Consider the following 14,462-nt stretch of genomic DNA (forward strand, 5'->3'; position numbering starts at 1 on the left):
TATTGCGAGTAATAATCTGGGATTCAAACTTGGGGCTTCCTGCCTCCAAAATTCCTGTTCTGCTGTCCTGCAAGCGGCGACTGGCTCTAAACTCTGCCTCTGCATGGAGGGCATCAACGCAGCAGGTCTGAGAGAAAGTGAAGGCAGCATCAGAGTCTTTCTGGGAGGAAGCTAGCAGAGGAAGGGGGGACTCCATGGGATGCTTCTGTTTTCTCACCGTGTTTCAGTGAGGACAGAAAATCTATTGCCAAAATCTATCTGGGAACGACGTTTTGAAGACCCCCCTATCCCCACCCCTCGTCCCCCACGTGACTTTCTCGCACACACTCCAAAGTGATAGACAGAAGAATTTAATAATACATGTAATGCTTTTCCTTCCATTTACACTATCATAAATTACAAAGTATTGTTCACTTCACAAAATAAAACCATTTCCAGATAATTTTTTGACAGTATCAAGAAGTACATAAGCTACAACAAACAAATCTGTACAGTTGGGAGGGAGGGTAACAGCAGGGACCAGGTCGAGCCACTCTGACCCCCGTGTGCAGTGGCGTCCATCCGCGTGGCCCTTGGGACCGTCCGGGACGGCAGCCGCACTCTGCTCCTCCTGTCAGCTCCGCTGAACACACAACCATTCTCTTACGGTCACTTCAAAACGAGACTGGTGAGCAATTATGTGAATCATCTTGGACAATCAGAGGAAATGACATTGTGGTTGGATTTAAAAAAAAAAAATCTAGATTTACAGTTTTGGATGTTTTAAATATTTCACTTACGTTACAAAATATAGAAATCTTGGTGTGAAAGGTCATGCTAAGATAAACATAATCAAGAAGATGGAACTACAGAAATAAAATCATATTAAATTAGTATCCATACAGAGCTACTTTTCTTCTCAAGGAACAAATATTTGGTAAAAACCAACTTCATTCAATTTCACTTTTTAAAATAGGCTTGTTTATAAAACAAAAAGGAAAAAAAATTCAACAATTATTCTGCAGATTTGCTGTTCATCAATACAGACATGTGGCAAAAATACAACTTGCCATTAACAGATGAATTCAGAGGGCCCGGCTGAAAAGAAAACAGGAAAAGTGCTAACGTTTTACACAGCCCAAATACTTCCAGTGTCCTCAAATAATTTTACATAAAGCAATCACATTCGGTGATATGCATGATACGGAAAACCTATGACCAATTACAAAACATACTTTGGGAATTCACACAATTTTTATGGAAAGAAAATCTGTGGATGTTTCAGACCATCCTGCAATTGCTATAAACTACACCATGCAATAGCAGAATGCCAGTGCTTAGGAGCAACAACTATCAAAAGCAGGAACACACGTGGCAGGTGAAATTTCACTGGAAAGCACTGATGAGGACAGAGGTATGTCAAGATAATACTGCATTCGTGGTCAACTTTTTTAGGGCATCACAGCAAGAACATGGGACAAGGTACACAGGGTAATAATCAATGCACTGCATTGAGTTCTATTTGCTAAAATAAAATAACATTCTTGCAGGTAAAATAAAAATACATTTTACAATATAGGTTTCATTTAACATTTAACAGATAGAATTGTCTTCTTTTTGTAAGTGGAAAATGTATACCTGTATCAAGTACCTTTATGAATTAAGTTCCCTTTTGTTACTGGTAAGACTGAAGTTTAAAGGTCTTCGTTATTTTTTAATAAGTTAAAGAAAGATTTATTAATCACTCTTCCAGCAAAACAGACACACATACGAGGCACAGCAAAAGACCCAAGGTGAGGGGCTTTGCGAACCCGCACCCCTATTCACGCGTGGAGAAGGCGCGTGTCTATGAGACACAGTACCTGACTCGGCGATCCACTGTGGTCCAGGAAATTCTGTCACTTGTTTGAAAAACAAATCAAGTGTAAGAAATGTTTTTATTCGTTTAGCTTTATCAACTTAGACGGGGCTGGGGCTATTCAGCTGATTTCCCTGTTTTAGTCCTAAAACAAAACATCTTCATTTTCTATTAGAATCTGCACAATCAGCTTTTGGTACCGCATGTCATGGAGGGTGGTCAGGGTGCTGTCCTCGGGGGGCCTCATCAAGGTGGGCCCAAACACGATCCCCAGATTTTCTGCATTCATTAAATTGTCCTTTTCATTCATAGTCACCCTGTAACACACATGCACACAGAGACGTTATGTAGACACGTGAATGAATTTATATACTGATTCTACACTTAAGTCCCAAGAACTCCCTCTGGTTCGGGAGAAAATTGAGAATCAGAACAGCAGAAAGGTATTTTTTTTTTTTTTTTTTTTTTGAGACAGAGTCTCACTCTGTTGCCCGGGCTAGAGTGCCGTGGCGTCAGCCTAGCTCACAGCAACCTCAAACTCCTGGGCTCAAGCGATCCTCCTGCCTCAGCCTCCCGAGTAGCTGGGACTACAGGCATGCACCACTATGCCTGGCTAACTTTTCTCTATATATATATTTTTAGCTGTCCATATAATTTCTTTCTATTTTTAGTAGAGATGGGGTCTCGCTCTTGCTCAGGCTGGTCTCGAACTCCTGAGCTCAAACAATCCACCTGCCCCGGCCTTCCAGAGTGCTAGGATTACAGGCGTGAGCCACCACGCCCAGCCCCAGAAAGGTATTTTTAAAGAGGTAATTTTCTGATTTTTTTCCTTTTTAAATTGCTGACATTGATTTCAGCCAGTGGATGTGAATTATTTATATGAATCTAATATGAACACAATTTTTAAAATTAGAAGATTAGTACTCCTTACTAAATACATGTGAGACTATCAGGTAAGGAATATCGCTCTGAAGGGGCGGCAGATTATTGCCTGGGCCATGGTGCATATGTGGGCCTTACACGGGCGTCTTTTTTCCCTCTTGTCTCTCCCTGCTGGTCTGTATGCTCAGAGTAGGGGAGCCGAGGGCAGATTCCCTGTCTGCTGGCAGGACCAGTGCCAGAGGAGAAAGGTTGCCTGTAGAATGGGCTGCTGTGAATTCAGGAAGAGGCAGGCCGTTATCATGGGACAGGCTGGAATGTGGCCAAGCTGGAAGGCAGTGGACATTATTTCTAGTTCCCACAGGATGAGATCTGGAGCGGTAAGTATTGTTGCAATTAAAAATCACCATTTCAACATCCAGATAAGAACTTCAGAGCCTCTAGGAACGAAATTTAAACTCCAAAGTTGGCTTCTTAACCTTCCTAGTGGAATAAAATGAAAATCTCCCAGATTTTTGCATTCACAAATTTAGGTTTTAGAATGTTTGTAATAGATCTAAAAGGATGTAGGTTCTCTAAATTAGAGCAAAATATAATTAAAATGTGTTTAGGTTTTGCACAGAAGGCCATCCCTTTCTGTTTACTGCCTTAGAGCTAATTAGGATTAGCCATTTAGCATTATTTTAGGAAGGTCAACTCAGTTTGTGTCATTTTCACGCTACAAAGCTAAGAAGGTTGGAAAGAGGACATTCCTTACTATCGAAGTGCACACATCTCCCTGTTAAGTCAGGCACTACACCTGACCAAATAAGATGACTACCAAACCCTCCACAATGAAAATATGAAATTATTGGCATTTAAGATTCAACTGGGAGATGTCACCATTTTTCCTGATAATGGTATTTTGCCTTCCAAACTGTAACAACTGGATGATGATCACAATGAAAGAAATATTTTATAGCTAATTAAAAGCCAGATGTGACATTTATTAGTTTACTGCTCATCCAAAAATTATTTGTACTCTTAAATTCAATAAATTAATCAAAATGGAAATGTCATGAGTGAAATGCTACCATCTCTGGTCACTCTGAAGCTGGGCAAGAATATTTGTGTGTTTTATAAGACAGAAAAATAAAAACCTCCATATCCAGTGTTAATACAGTATCATCAACTTGGTTCCTTTCATTTAGTAAGTAGACCTATAAATTGGTCAATGTAGACAATTTTTGGTTCCTTTTATCTACGAATGGACTGCTGACATGTATTTACCAAAAAACACACAAGGAGGCACACAGATGTACCTTGATCCCTCCAGTCTTGTAAGACCAACTCATTGACCTCATTATATATGTATAGCGAAGGAAAGAGACACAAGGTTTAGGGAGAAGAGTCTGGAACCAGAGGCTCTACTGTCCTGTAACTATCCAAACATCTCCACCTCTGTCTCACACACTCCCTCATAGATACCTAGAGTGTGGTGGGTGTCCTCTGAGACGGTCCCCAGGGATCCCTGCCTCCTGGAATTCACACCCTGGTAGAGATCCTTCCCCTAGAATATGGGCTGAACCCAGTGACTTGCTTCTAACAAATAAACTATGGCAAAAGCAATAGGATGTCACTTCTGAGATTAGGTTACAAAAAGACCATCTTTCATCTTGGGAGCTCTTGCTTGCGTGCTCTGAGGGAAGCCAGCTGCCATTTTGTGAGCTGTCTATGGAGCAACTCAAATGGCAAGGAATTAAGGATGGCAAGGAAATAAGGCCTCCAGTCCACTAGCCTTTGAGGAAACAAATCCTGCCAACAACCATGTGAGTGAATGAACTTGGAAATGGATGTTCCCCCATCAAGCCTTCGGATGAGACTGTACCTGACAATATAGACCTTGAATGTGAAGCACCCACTAAGCCACTTCCAGGTTCCTGACCCAGAGAAACTATGACGTAATAAATGTTTATTGTTTTAAAACACTAAACTTTGGGGCCACTTGTTACTCAGTGACAGAGAACTCATAAGAGAACAGGTTGGGAATGTGCTCTCCCAGGCGCAAGCAGGCTTGGGGTCCAGAACTGGGGCAAGCAGCAATGGGGAGAACAGAACACAGAGGGCAGAGCTTGTGACAGAGGGAGGTACAGACGCGAAGGCAGTGTAGACAAATGGTTAAGACAGAGCATGGACTCTGGATCAGCCTGCCTGGATTTCAATCCTGGCTTTGCCTCTTTGGATCAGCTATCATATTTAACCCCCCTAAGCTTCAGCAATCTCACATGTAACCCGAGGCCTCTGACAGTGCCCACTTCACAGGGATGACACAAGGAACATGCCCGGAGCAGCTCCTGGCCCTGAGCAAGGGCTCCAGCGCTGCTGACTGGTGCTGGGAGTAGAGTTGATGCTTTTCCTAACGCACTAACGTTTCCCCCCCCAGGGGCAGATCAGGGTTTGCAGACTTGGTGTCAGCTTACTTTTTGAGGTGGATCATCAGGTATCGGAGGGTCTCATAGTGGGCAGGAGGCAGCAGCAGCAGCACTTCATGGACTGCTTCCAGCCTCTCATCTGCATTGGAGATTTCTGTGAAGTTCACACATCCAGATATTAGTGCAGAGTTATGATGTTCAAGTTTTCAGAGAAGTAACAAGAAATTTTGTTTGTTTTAGCCACAAATGGCGGGGCGGAGTTTCTAATAAATTCATGGAATTTCAGGTACTATTTCACTTCATCCATTTGTTCACGCCCTGCCTCATTCCAGAAAGAGTTGAGGCCGAGCCCCACATGCTTACTGGACGTCCGCATTGTGGGTGGCCGGAGGCTGGACACCGTCCTTGCCCTCCAGGAATCTGCAGGCCAGTGGAATGCTTACAGTCCGGTGGCACATGCACAAACTGTGCCTTGTCCTTCTGAGCCCTGGATTTGCTAGAAATCTATCACAGCTTTAATTTAAACTATACCACATATTTTGAAGTTGTCTAATGTCTTTCCCTGGCAGGCTTCCATAACCAAATCCATTTTGCAATGCAAGGACATTGGCAGAGGAGCCAGCCAACTCGGCCTGCATTAATGGTACTTCTCACCAAAGTGTTGGCATGGTTAAGCCCGGTGCACAGCCCAGGCTGGGAAGAGGAGACTAGGCCTATTAACAATGGAAGGCAGAGCACATCCTTCTGGTTTTTGGGTCTCTGATAGGTATTGGCAGCTACTCAAAGAAATCCCTTCTGCCTTTCTTCCAGGGGTGGAGGGTACTCAGCTGCTAGAATCTTCTCTGCCTAGGACAACCAGGACCTGGGAAGGAATGGTCTTACCAAGGAGCAGGGACACAGCTCATCCAGAAAATACATCTCATACTTATCCCAGCCTGCCCTGCGTCTCCCAGTCAGGCATCTCATTGCTATACTTAATAGCACATATCCAAACTTTTCAACCTTTAAACACCAACAACAAAACTCAAAACAGATGAAACTTCCTCAAAGTGGGCTTGACTTCCATGTCACGGCTCTCAGCATCTCAATGTCCCCTTCCTCGCTATTGCCTATTCCTGGGCGAAGTGCAGACCCTTCCCCCCACCTTCCCCTTTCACTCTTTTCCTCTCTCGTGACAGCGTTGCCCTAAGTGCGGACACTGAACAAGCTGATGGAAGGTGAACGCTGACATTCCATTCCTGGGCCTGTGAGCTTAGTTCTCCAAGCCTCGCTTTTCTCTTCTGAAAAATGGGATTATAATGTTTGCCTCATGGCAAAGATGAGAAGATTAAACCAGAAGACATTGGAGAGGAGTCCTAGCATAGCACTTGGAACAGCATATTCTTGGCCTGCTGTTAATTTTGAACAGTACCAATGGGCAAAACTTGGGTGTGACTTTAATTGATTAGCAATGAGATTCTGCCTAGTGGATAAAAGTAGTTGACCTGGATCGTACTCATTGAAAAAGATCTGATTATTTTTTGCTACAGAAATGTTCATGCTTTCAACATACAGCAGCATAGGCCTGCCTGTGCTGGTTTCCAGCATACGAAGAACCGCCTGACACCCTGCTTCAGCCCAGTAGACTTGGCTCCGTACTGGTTCAACTCAGCTGGTGAACTATGCCTGGTTGTCTATTAACTGCACTGTTGTGTCCTCTCTTAGTGAAACAAGTACACATGCAATAATTCAGAGTTCTGAATTTTAATTTTCTTAAGGTCAAAAGCATGTACTTAACATTTTGGTACAAATAAAAAATTAATTCTAAGTACTTACTTGCTGCTTCTATAAATTTGGAATAGGTATCATATGTGATGAGGGGGATGGGCAAGTCTCTGAAATACAGTTTAAGGGCTCCAGTGATGATGTTTATGTCTGGATAGATGCTGGCAGATATATCTGCCTTTTCGCCATCTGAAAAACAATCAATGATCCAAGTCCTAATTAGGACCTTACTGCACCAAGTTAAGGCATGCATAGAAGGGAAAAAAAATCCAACAATGAATGTTTCCTGACAGGTCTCAGCTAATTCTTTTGTCTTCTACTAACATTGAGGTGTAGGAGGTAATAGAAAGGAGTTGGGTGAGAGTGAGGTAGGGTTCGAGGGTTAAGTGCAGGCAGAAGGTAATGAAATAGCCTTGAAATAGTTCTGTGACCCACGCTAATTTGTAAACAAAAATTTAGCACAGTAATTTGTATTATAGACACAAAGGCTCATAACAGGATGACAATCTAATTTAACATAAAGAAGTATCAAGAAGCTCTAATACATCTCCACCAGTATTCTTTAGACTTGGATTTGGAGGTCATAATCACAAAATAATTGTTGAAAAATCTTCAGTTCTTATTACTTCTTTCCGGCTCACTGAAGTTTGTTGTTTTGGTTTTTTTTTTCTTTTTTTTTCCTTGACCCATCCTTTCCCAGCCCCAATGACTTTTACCTGGGAGATTTTACCCTTGCCTCATGTATAGGTGATGCCATGTTTCTTATAATTTCTAACAATCGTTCTCAAGACATTTGACTTTTTGTTTTACCATTAGTAAATGTCAGTCCAATTTGTCACAGATTATGAGAAATTTTAGGATTAAAAAAGTTTCAGTTATATAGGAATTATTAAAATCTTTTGTATAGAAAATTAAAAGAACAAATGCTCCAGCAAATTTGGTTCTGAAGGTAAGAAAGCCGTGGATGCACAGACAACAGTAAAAGCATAGCAGATACACCATACTGATCCCACTATTTACACAGTTAGCAAACATTTATTGAGAAGCTACCATGTGCCAAGTACTGGTACACCCTGGCAAATCAAAGAAGAAAGGAGATACTGTTTTCTAAGAGCCCTAGTTAGAGTGACAGTCAGGCAACTCAAGAGTTACAAGGAAATGGGGAGAGTGCTATGCTGAAGAGGTATGAAGAGCATGGGGGGAGGATGTGGGGAAAGGCAATGGAGCTCTTAGGTGGGCTTAGGGCATCAGGGAAGCTTCTCGAAAGAGGAAAGATTTGAGTTGACCCCTGATCAGCAGGTGTTTGCCAGGTAGAGGTGTGAACACATTCCAGATGGACAGACAATGTAAGCCGAGGGACTTCTTCATGACAAGTAAGGTGTATTTCAGGATTGCTGGAGTGTACAGTATAACAGGGACAAGGACCTAGAGATGAGCCGGGTCAGAGAGGGAGGGCCACATTGTCAAAGACTTTGTATACCGTGCTACAAAGTGGAGGCCCTGCCCATAGGCAAGGGGTCCCATCCCTTGACTGGCTGCACCAGAGTTATTTGGATTGTTTATTAGAAATACATATTCTTAGGCTTTTCCAGCTTTCTGAATGAGTTTTCGGGGTGAGTCCTGGTGATCTGTATTTTAAATAGGAACCTCAAGTTGGCTATATCTGACCCAAGACATACTGTGCCCTGGCCTAGAGAATTTATGTCACCATCATAAAGAACAAAAGAATTACCTCCTAAACTTCCACTGGCTTCCCCTACACTTCAGTGCCGGGGGTACCCCCCATCCCTGTGCTCCACCCTTGGAGCTCTGAGAGGAGAAGCGTCAATGGGACCCTCAGGTAGGGTGTGCAGAAGGGTACTGGTGTCATGTGGACTGGCTGCCCGCCCAACTAGTATTTTAAACTCACCTCCTCATGTGGTCACTTGACCTTGGCTTCTAAGGAAACACTTCCCCCAGAGAGGCAGAACTGCATGGTTTTCAAGCCATTATTACTCAGGTTCCTGAAGAGTAACTCTCAGTAGTTCTGAAACCTCATTCCCACCATGAATAAAATTTGGTTCCAAAAGAGAGGATACTAAGGATGTCAGATGGCATTCAAGAAAGCGCAAGCTTACCTCTGTCAAATGCCATTTTGACATCTTCGATGTGTTCAGTGAACCCGGAGACTCTGTAAAGGCCTTCTGACTTTAATCCTGTGAGAGAGAGAGAGAGAAAGACAGAGAGAGAGAGAGAGACTGAGAGGCTGACTTTAGCTTCTTGAAACATCTAAAAATATACACTTGAATTTCATATCTACACTATGTGCTATCAGGAGATGAGCAGATATAGTCAGTGATCTTATACATCACACACTGTTGCATCCGAACTTGGACTTGCCAGTCTCAGTTTTCATGCAAGTCTGTCCTCATTTGCTTGTGTGGCCGTGGGAATCTCAGTGGAAATCTGGTCTTGTCGCCTGGCTTTGCAAGGTGAACTGATATTCAAGACTCTCATCAACCTGCCTTCTATGTCCTTGGTCATCAGACTTCTGCACATGCATGTCACTGCTGTGGAAAGCAGCCTGGCTTTCTCCCTTGCATCCTTTTAATGCATGTGCTGCACTGTATGGAACACTGTGCCAGGGACACACACAGGTGTGTGTGTGTGTGTCTAATACATATTATTCTGATTTTATTGGAAAAATCCAAATTTTACATAATTCAGGTTTACTCATAAGAAAATATGTTAACTGTTTAAATATGATCGATACAATGGCAAGAGATTACACAAACAGAAAATAAAATCCTTTTTATTGCTTCTGGAAATCTGATCACTGCATATTTAGGCTAAGAAAAAGACTTAGTTTCTGTTCCCAGAGCTTATTGATGGGTTAAGATACATCCTGAAATCTAGCAAGTTCAAAAAAGCATCAAAAGGCACAGCGGACCATATTTCAGACCCTGTATGTCACAAACTAGTTGCTACCAAAACGACAGCTACAGCAAAAATAAGCAAACAGCCTCTCCTTTTGCTGCAGAGTGCTCTTCCAGACTGTTGATAAGTAACATATGTTCCTGCTTTTTCATTTGGTGAACATTTATGGAATGTGTACTATCTGCCATATATAAGGGTCTTCATTAAGTCTGCATCACAGACAACAAGTCCGTGACATAAATCATAAATACTGCCCCTCCTCTCTCCTGTGACCACAACAGACACTCCTAGTTGATCTCAGCTCTTTTCCCCATGGAGCCCTACTCAGTCTCCCAATTCATCTCACTGCCAGTTGTCCAGGTTACCACTACTGATCACCTCAAGTTGGCACACGAGATGGAACCTGTATGTCATCCTGTTCCCAAATTGTGGCGCATGTGCCCACAGCTCAGTATAGTAGGAACAGAGGCAAGGACCCAGTGGTTTATGTGACCACACAGCAGTGGACAAGTGACCCTGCCTGATGACAAATGAGTCAAGGTTCTGGCTGATTCAGCTTCTAGCTCACAGATGGCCACCTTCTCTCACCTGTCCTCACATGGCCTTTCCTTGGTGTACGTGCGTGGAGAGTGACAGAGTGAGCTTGCTCTCTGGAGTCTCTTCTCATAAGGACATTAGTCATATGGATTAATACCCCACCCTAAGGACCTCATTTAACCTTAATGACTTCCTGAGAGCCCCCATCTCCAAGTACAGCCACACTGGGTTAGGGGTTCGACACATGGATTTGGGGGAGGCGGGTGTAATACAAACATTCAATCCTTAAGATTCACTGAGTCACTTTCAAAGAAATCCAGGTTTTCAAGGAACATAAAAAAAAAAAATCAATGTTTTATATTCTATGCTAAATTGTTTTTACGGTTTAGAATATAATTAAATGGGGTAATTTTCCTGACTCTAGCCCATACTTTACTCAGCAAAGCATCACCTTATATTATATTGAGATGCTTTTTTGAGAAGCTAATCTCGAAGGATGTCACGAAGGATGGGTTGGAGTTTGCCAGAGCAGCAGAGACTGCCAGCTATCCTGCCAGTATTTGTTCTTCCGTTCCTCTATTATAATGGAAGCTTTGATTTTTAGAACAACATCTATTGCAGTGGCCGTGAAACTCTGGCCAACAGGTGTGTCCAGCTTCTGGGTTGTGGCCTTGAAGGGAAAGACACGCCCCCTTCCCCCTCCCGTTGGCTGCAGTACATGGTGGCACCACGGATCCTGCAGACAGGGCAGCATTCGAGCACGACAGAGCAACGGGTCGCAGGGCCTGCGTTCCCGCCCCCGGGGAGCTGCTCGACTGCGCTGCACCACTCCTGGGCGCCTGACTGTTGTTGCTGGAGAGAGAAACAGATTTCTACCTTGTCTAAGACACTACTATTCAGGGTCTCTGTACAGCACCGAGATGTACACACCACGTAATACAGTGAGACAGACTTGGAGGTGGAGTTACGGGAGGTTGACATTGCAAGAGACTGTGACAAGGAATAGCACAGGTGGAGTCCTATAACACAGGTTGGCACAGTACTAGGTCATTTACATGTATCAATTCATTTTAATCCTCACAGCTACCTCATGAGGTACAATTGATTACATTCATATCGTAGATGAGGAAACAGACATTCAAATGCAGTAAGTAACTTGCCCAAGGTAATATTATAGCCTGTCTCTTACTAGAGACAGGGCTGGGAATTTATCATAACTTCAAGTCCATGATCTTTTTCACTCTATCACATCATGCAGAGACAAATGGGCATAAAAGAACATTTGGAGGCTGGGTACGGTGGCTCATGCCTGTAATCCTAGCACTCTGGGAGGTTGAGGCAGGAGGATCACTTGAGCCCAGGAGTTTGAAGTTGCTGTGAGCTAGGCTGACGCCACGGCACTCTAGCCTGGGCAACAGAGCGAGACTCTGTGTCAAAAAAAGAAAGAACATTTGGAGAGGAATTTGCAGTGGATGGAAGACAGCAAGCAAGGCAGTGGTGGCCATGCAGCTGGGAATGTGAGTGTCATAGGAATTTCTTCCAGCCCATTCTCGGGGTCTGCTCATATGCCTAGGCCCCTAATACCTGGGGCTCTAATTCCCATGCTGTGACTTCCCTGGCATAAATTCCTGCTTTGTGCTATTCTAGCTCTTGTACTAGGCATGCGTGGTATTGTGCTCCCCATGAGAACTTTCTTCTTAAATGTTAGACACGGCAGTAACATTGCCTGAGTTATCAGTCACCTCTGGGAGGAAGCTGGGAGGGTCCCAGCTTCTTCAGGGAAGTAAGTACAACTCCATCCTTGGCCCTGATTTCAGGCTCTGGAGAGGCTGATGATCTGATCCCAAACCGCAGGGCCCTCTAAACAGCAGGACCCAGGGCCACTTGTTCTGGCCACTCATCTAGAGTCAGGGAACCCTTCCTTTCCTCTTACCCAGCTCAGCCACTGGATTAATACCTGTACCAGATCTCAAAGCACTGATCAAGCTCTGACAGCCACAGCAGTGAAAAGACAGGAGGCATTTCTTACAATCTGAGATAAATGAGCAAGTCCTCAGGGAAAAAATATAGCTATGGTTTTCTACCCTGCACAGGAATGGAATAATTTCCTATCTGTAAAAGGATTGGGATAATAAGCCATAATGTCCTCTTTTGTTTTGCTTTGGAAAAAATGGGGTAGTTGGCTAATGAATATATACCTGTAAAATATATTAAGCCAATTTGGACACAATAATGGATATCGAGTATAGCAGAATACAATACATGTCAAAAATGATTAAAATCTTACAAAGGCTGTATATATGGCCCAATTATCCAAGTCAAATCCAGCAATCCCAGTTCTCCCTAACCAGACCTGGTAAAACACATCACTGAACATTTTGATATTGAATAGTGGCCAAATAAAGCACAAATGAAGGAAAGATGACTCAAGCATAATATAATGAACCTTTTCTGGAAATGTTTCTATCTTCCTTGTCTCCTTGATTTTTCTTTGTCTCCTTGATTTCTTTCTTTCTTTTTAATCTTTTAACTCTGCTAAGTGAACTAAATAGAACCGATACTAGGGCCAGGCATTGTAGCTCACGCTGTAATCCCAGCACTTTTAGAGGTCGAGGCGAGAGGACTGCTTGAGCCCAGGAGTTGGAGGCTGCAGTGAGCTATGATTGTGCCACTGCACTCCAGCCCCAGCAACAGAGAAAGACCCTGTCTCCAAAAAAAAAAAAAAAAGAAAGAAAGAAAGAAAAAGAAAATCTCTAACAGTAGATTTCAAGTGTTCTCATCACAAGTAATGTATATGCTAATTAGTTCATTTGGCATAATACAATGTGTACATATTTGAAAACATCACGTTGTACATCATAAATACAATTTTTTTTTAAAAAGAACCAATATTAGGAGCACATTTTTATATGTAGGAGATATATGTTGATCAACAATTTATTATTTAATAGAAACACTTTTTAAAAAAAATCCAATTCTAACCTCACCTCAGCCGTAATCCTTTCTCAATTCTCCTCAAATAAAAACATCTTCCTTTGTGACTCTACAGTGCTTTGAATATGTCTACTTACAACATTTATTGATTTGTTCTTCTGATGCCTTACACTATAGTATGAATTTCTGAAGGCAAGAATGGTGACTTTTTATAACCTCAATGTCTAGCACGTGCTTAGTAAAAACATTTGTTGAATGCATACAAGCATGGCTTATAACACATGGAAATTGATATAGCTGGTTGGATTTAGTTTATTTATCTGTGTGCGAGTATTTGGGTGTGTGTGCTGGTCCCAACAAGAGTAATGGAGGACTTCAGTTTCCTCGACAACAGTAAAAATAAACAGTAAAAATAGAATCAGTATCACATTATAATAGGAAGTATTTTCCAGACCTCTTGCTTCAATTTCCCGAATGCATATGTCCACCACCATGGGTCTCTGAGTGTTGTGAGCCTTCACGAGTGTTGTGAGGTCACAACAGTACACTTTCTTGATCCGCTTGAGATCAGGTTGGCAGTCGTTGGGAACGTGCTTCGAACACTGTTTGTGTACGTTCAATCCACAGTCTGTAAACAAAGACGCCACATTAGCCTTGCCTGGCCCTTTTGTCAAAGCCCAACAAATTATATGTTGCCAAAAATAAAAAATACCACCACCCAAGGGTTTGATGTATTTCCCTGGAACATTCCATCGCATTTAGAGAGATACTCTCTACCAGATGAGTGTGTGATTCATCTTTACTCACTAACCCCCTATGTGATTCCATTTTTCTCAATAAGCCTCCTTTGTGGCTGGACTTGAACATCTTATGCAGATGGTTTAGGCAATTAGCCAGGCTGTTTGTATATGTTTCCCTTTTCAGGCTGGAACCCTCTGTGTCCACGAGGGGGCTTTTGGGTTTGGATTACCAGAGATAATCACAGCTCATAAAGGGCACCTAGGACTTTGGGTAGGTTGTTTCCTTTAAGCCTGTGATGCTCTGCTTTGGAAGGCACAGTTACTCTTTCTGTAGGAGCTGCTCATCTTTGGTTTGAGGAGTCCATGACCATGACCATGACTGTGGCACCCTCTGCCCCTTTCCTGGAGGCTTGCCCCATAGTTTGCACTCCCTTCATCCTTGCT

The 14,462-nt window shown here is 42.8% G+C and overlaps 1 protein-coding gene across 8 annotated transcripts in view; it reads right to left on the bottom strand.

Moving 5' to 3' along the window:
* Positions 1 to 336: 336 nt before the first annotated feature.
* CHN2 (chimerin 2) overlaps positions 337 to 14,462 on the bottom strand; it is a 331,335-nt gene continuing 317,209 nt past the window's right edge. For 5 of the 8 annotated variants that reach the window (XM_069462638.1, XM_069462640.1, XM_069462639.1 and 2 more), the window contains 5 exons: positions 13,733 to 13,906; positions 9,009 to 9,086; positions 6,943 to 7,080; positions 5,176 to 5,281; positions 337 to 2,154 (listed from right to left, as the gene is read on the bottom strand). In XM_069462638.1, the coding sequence (XP_069318739.1) occupies positions 1,983 to 2,154; positions 5,176 to 5,281; positions 6,943 to 7,080; positions 9,009 to 9,086; positions 13,733 to 13,906 (668 nt within the window). In that variant the 3' untranslated portion in view covers positions 337 to 1,982. The remainder of the gene's footprint in view (positions 2,155 to 5,175; positions 5,282 to 6,942; positions 7,081 to 9,008; positions 9,087 to 13,732; positions 13,907 to 14,462) is intronic. The other 3 variants (XM_069462643.1, XM_069462642.1, XM_069462644.1) reach the window with 3 other exon arrangements.

Source organism: Eulemur rufifrons, chromosome 29 (genome assembly GCF_041146395.1).
Source record: "Eulemur rufifrons isolate Redbay chromosome 29, OSU_ERuf_1, whole genome shotgun sequence".
In the NCBI taxonomy this organism is placed as follows: domain Eukaryota; kingdom Metazoa; phylum Chordata; class Mammalia; order Primates; family Lemuridae; genus Eulemur; species Eulemur rufifrons.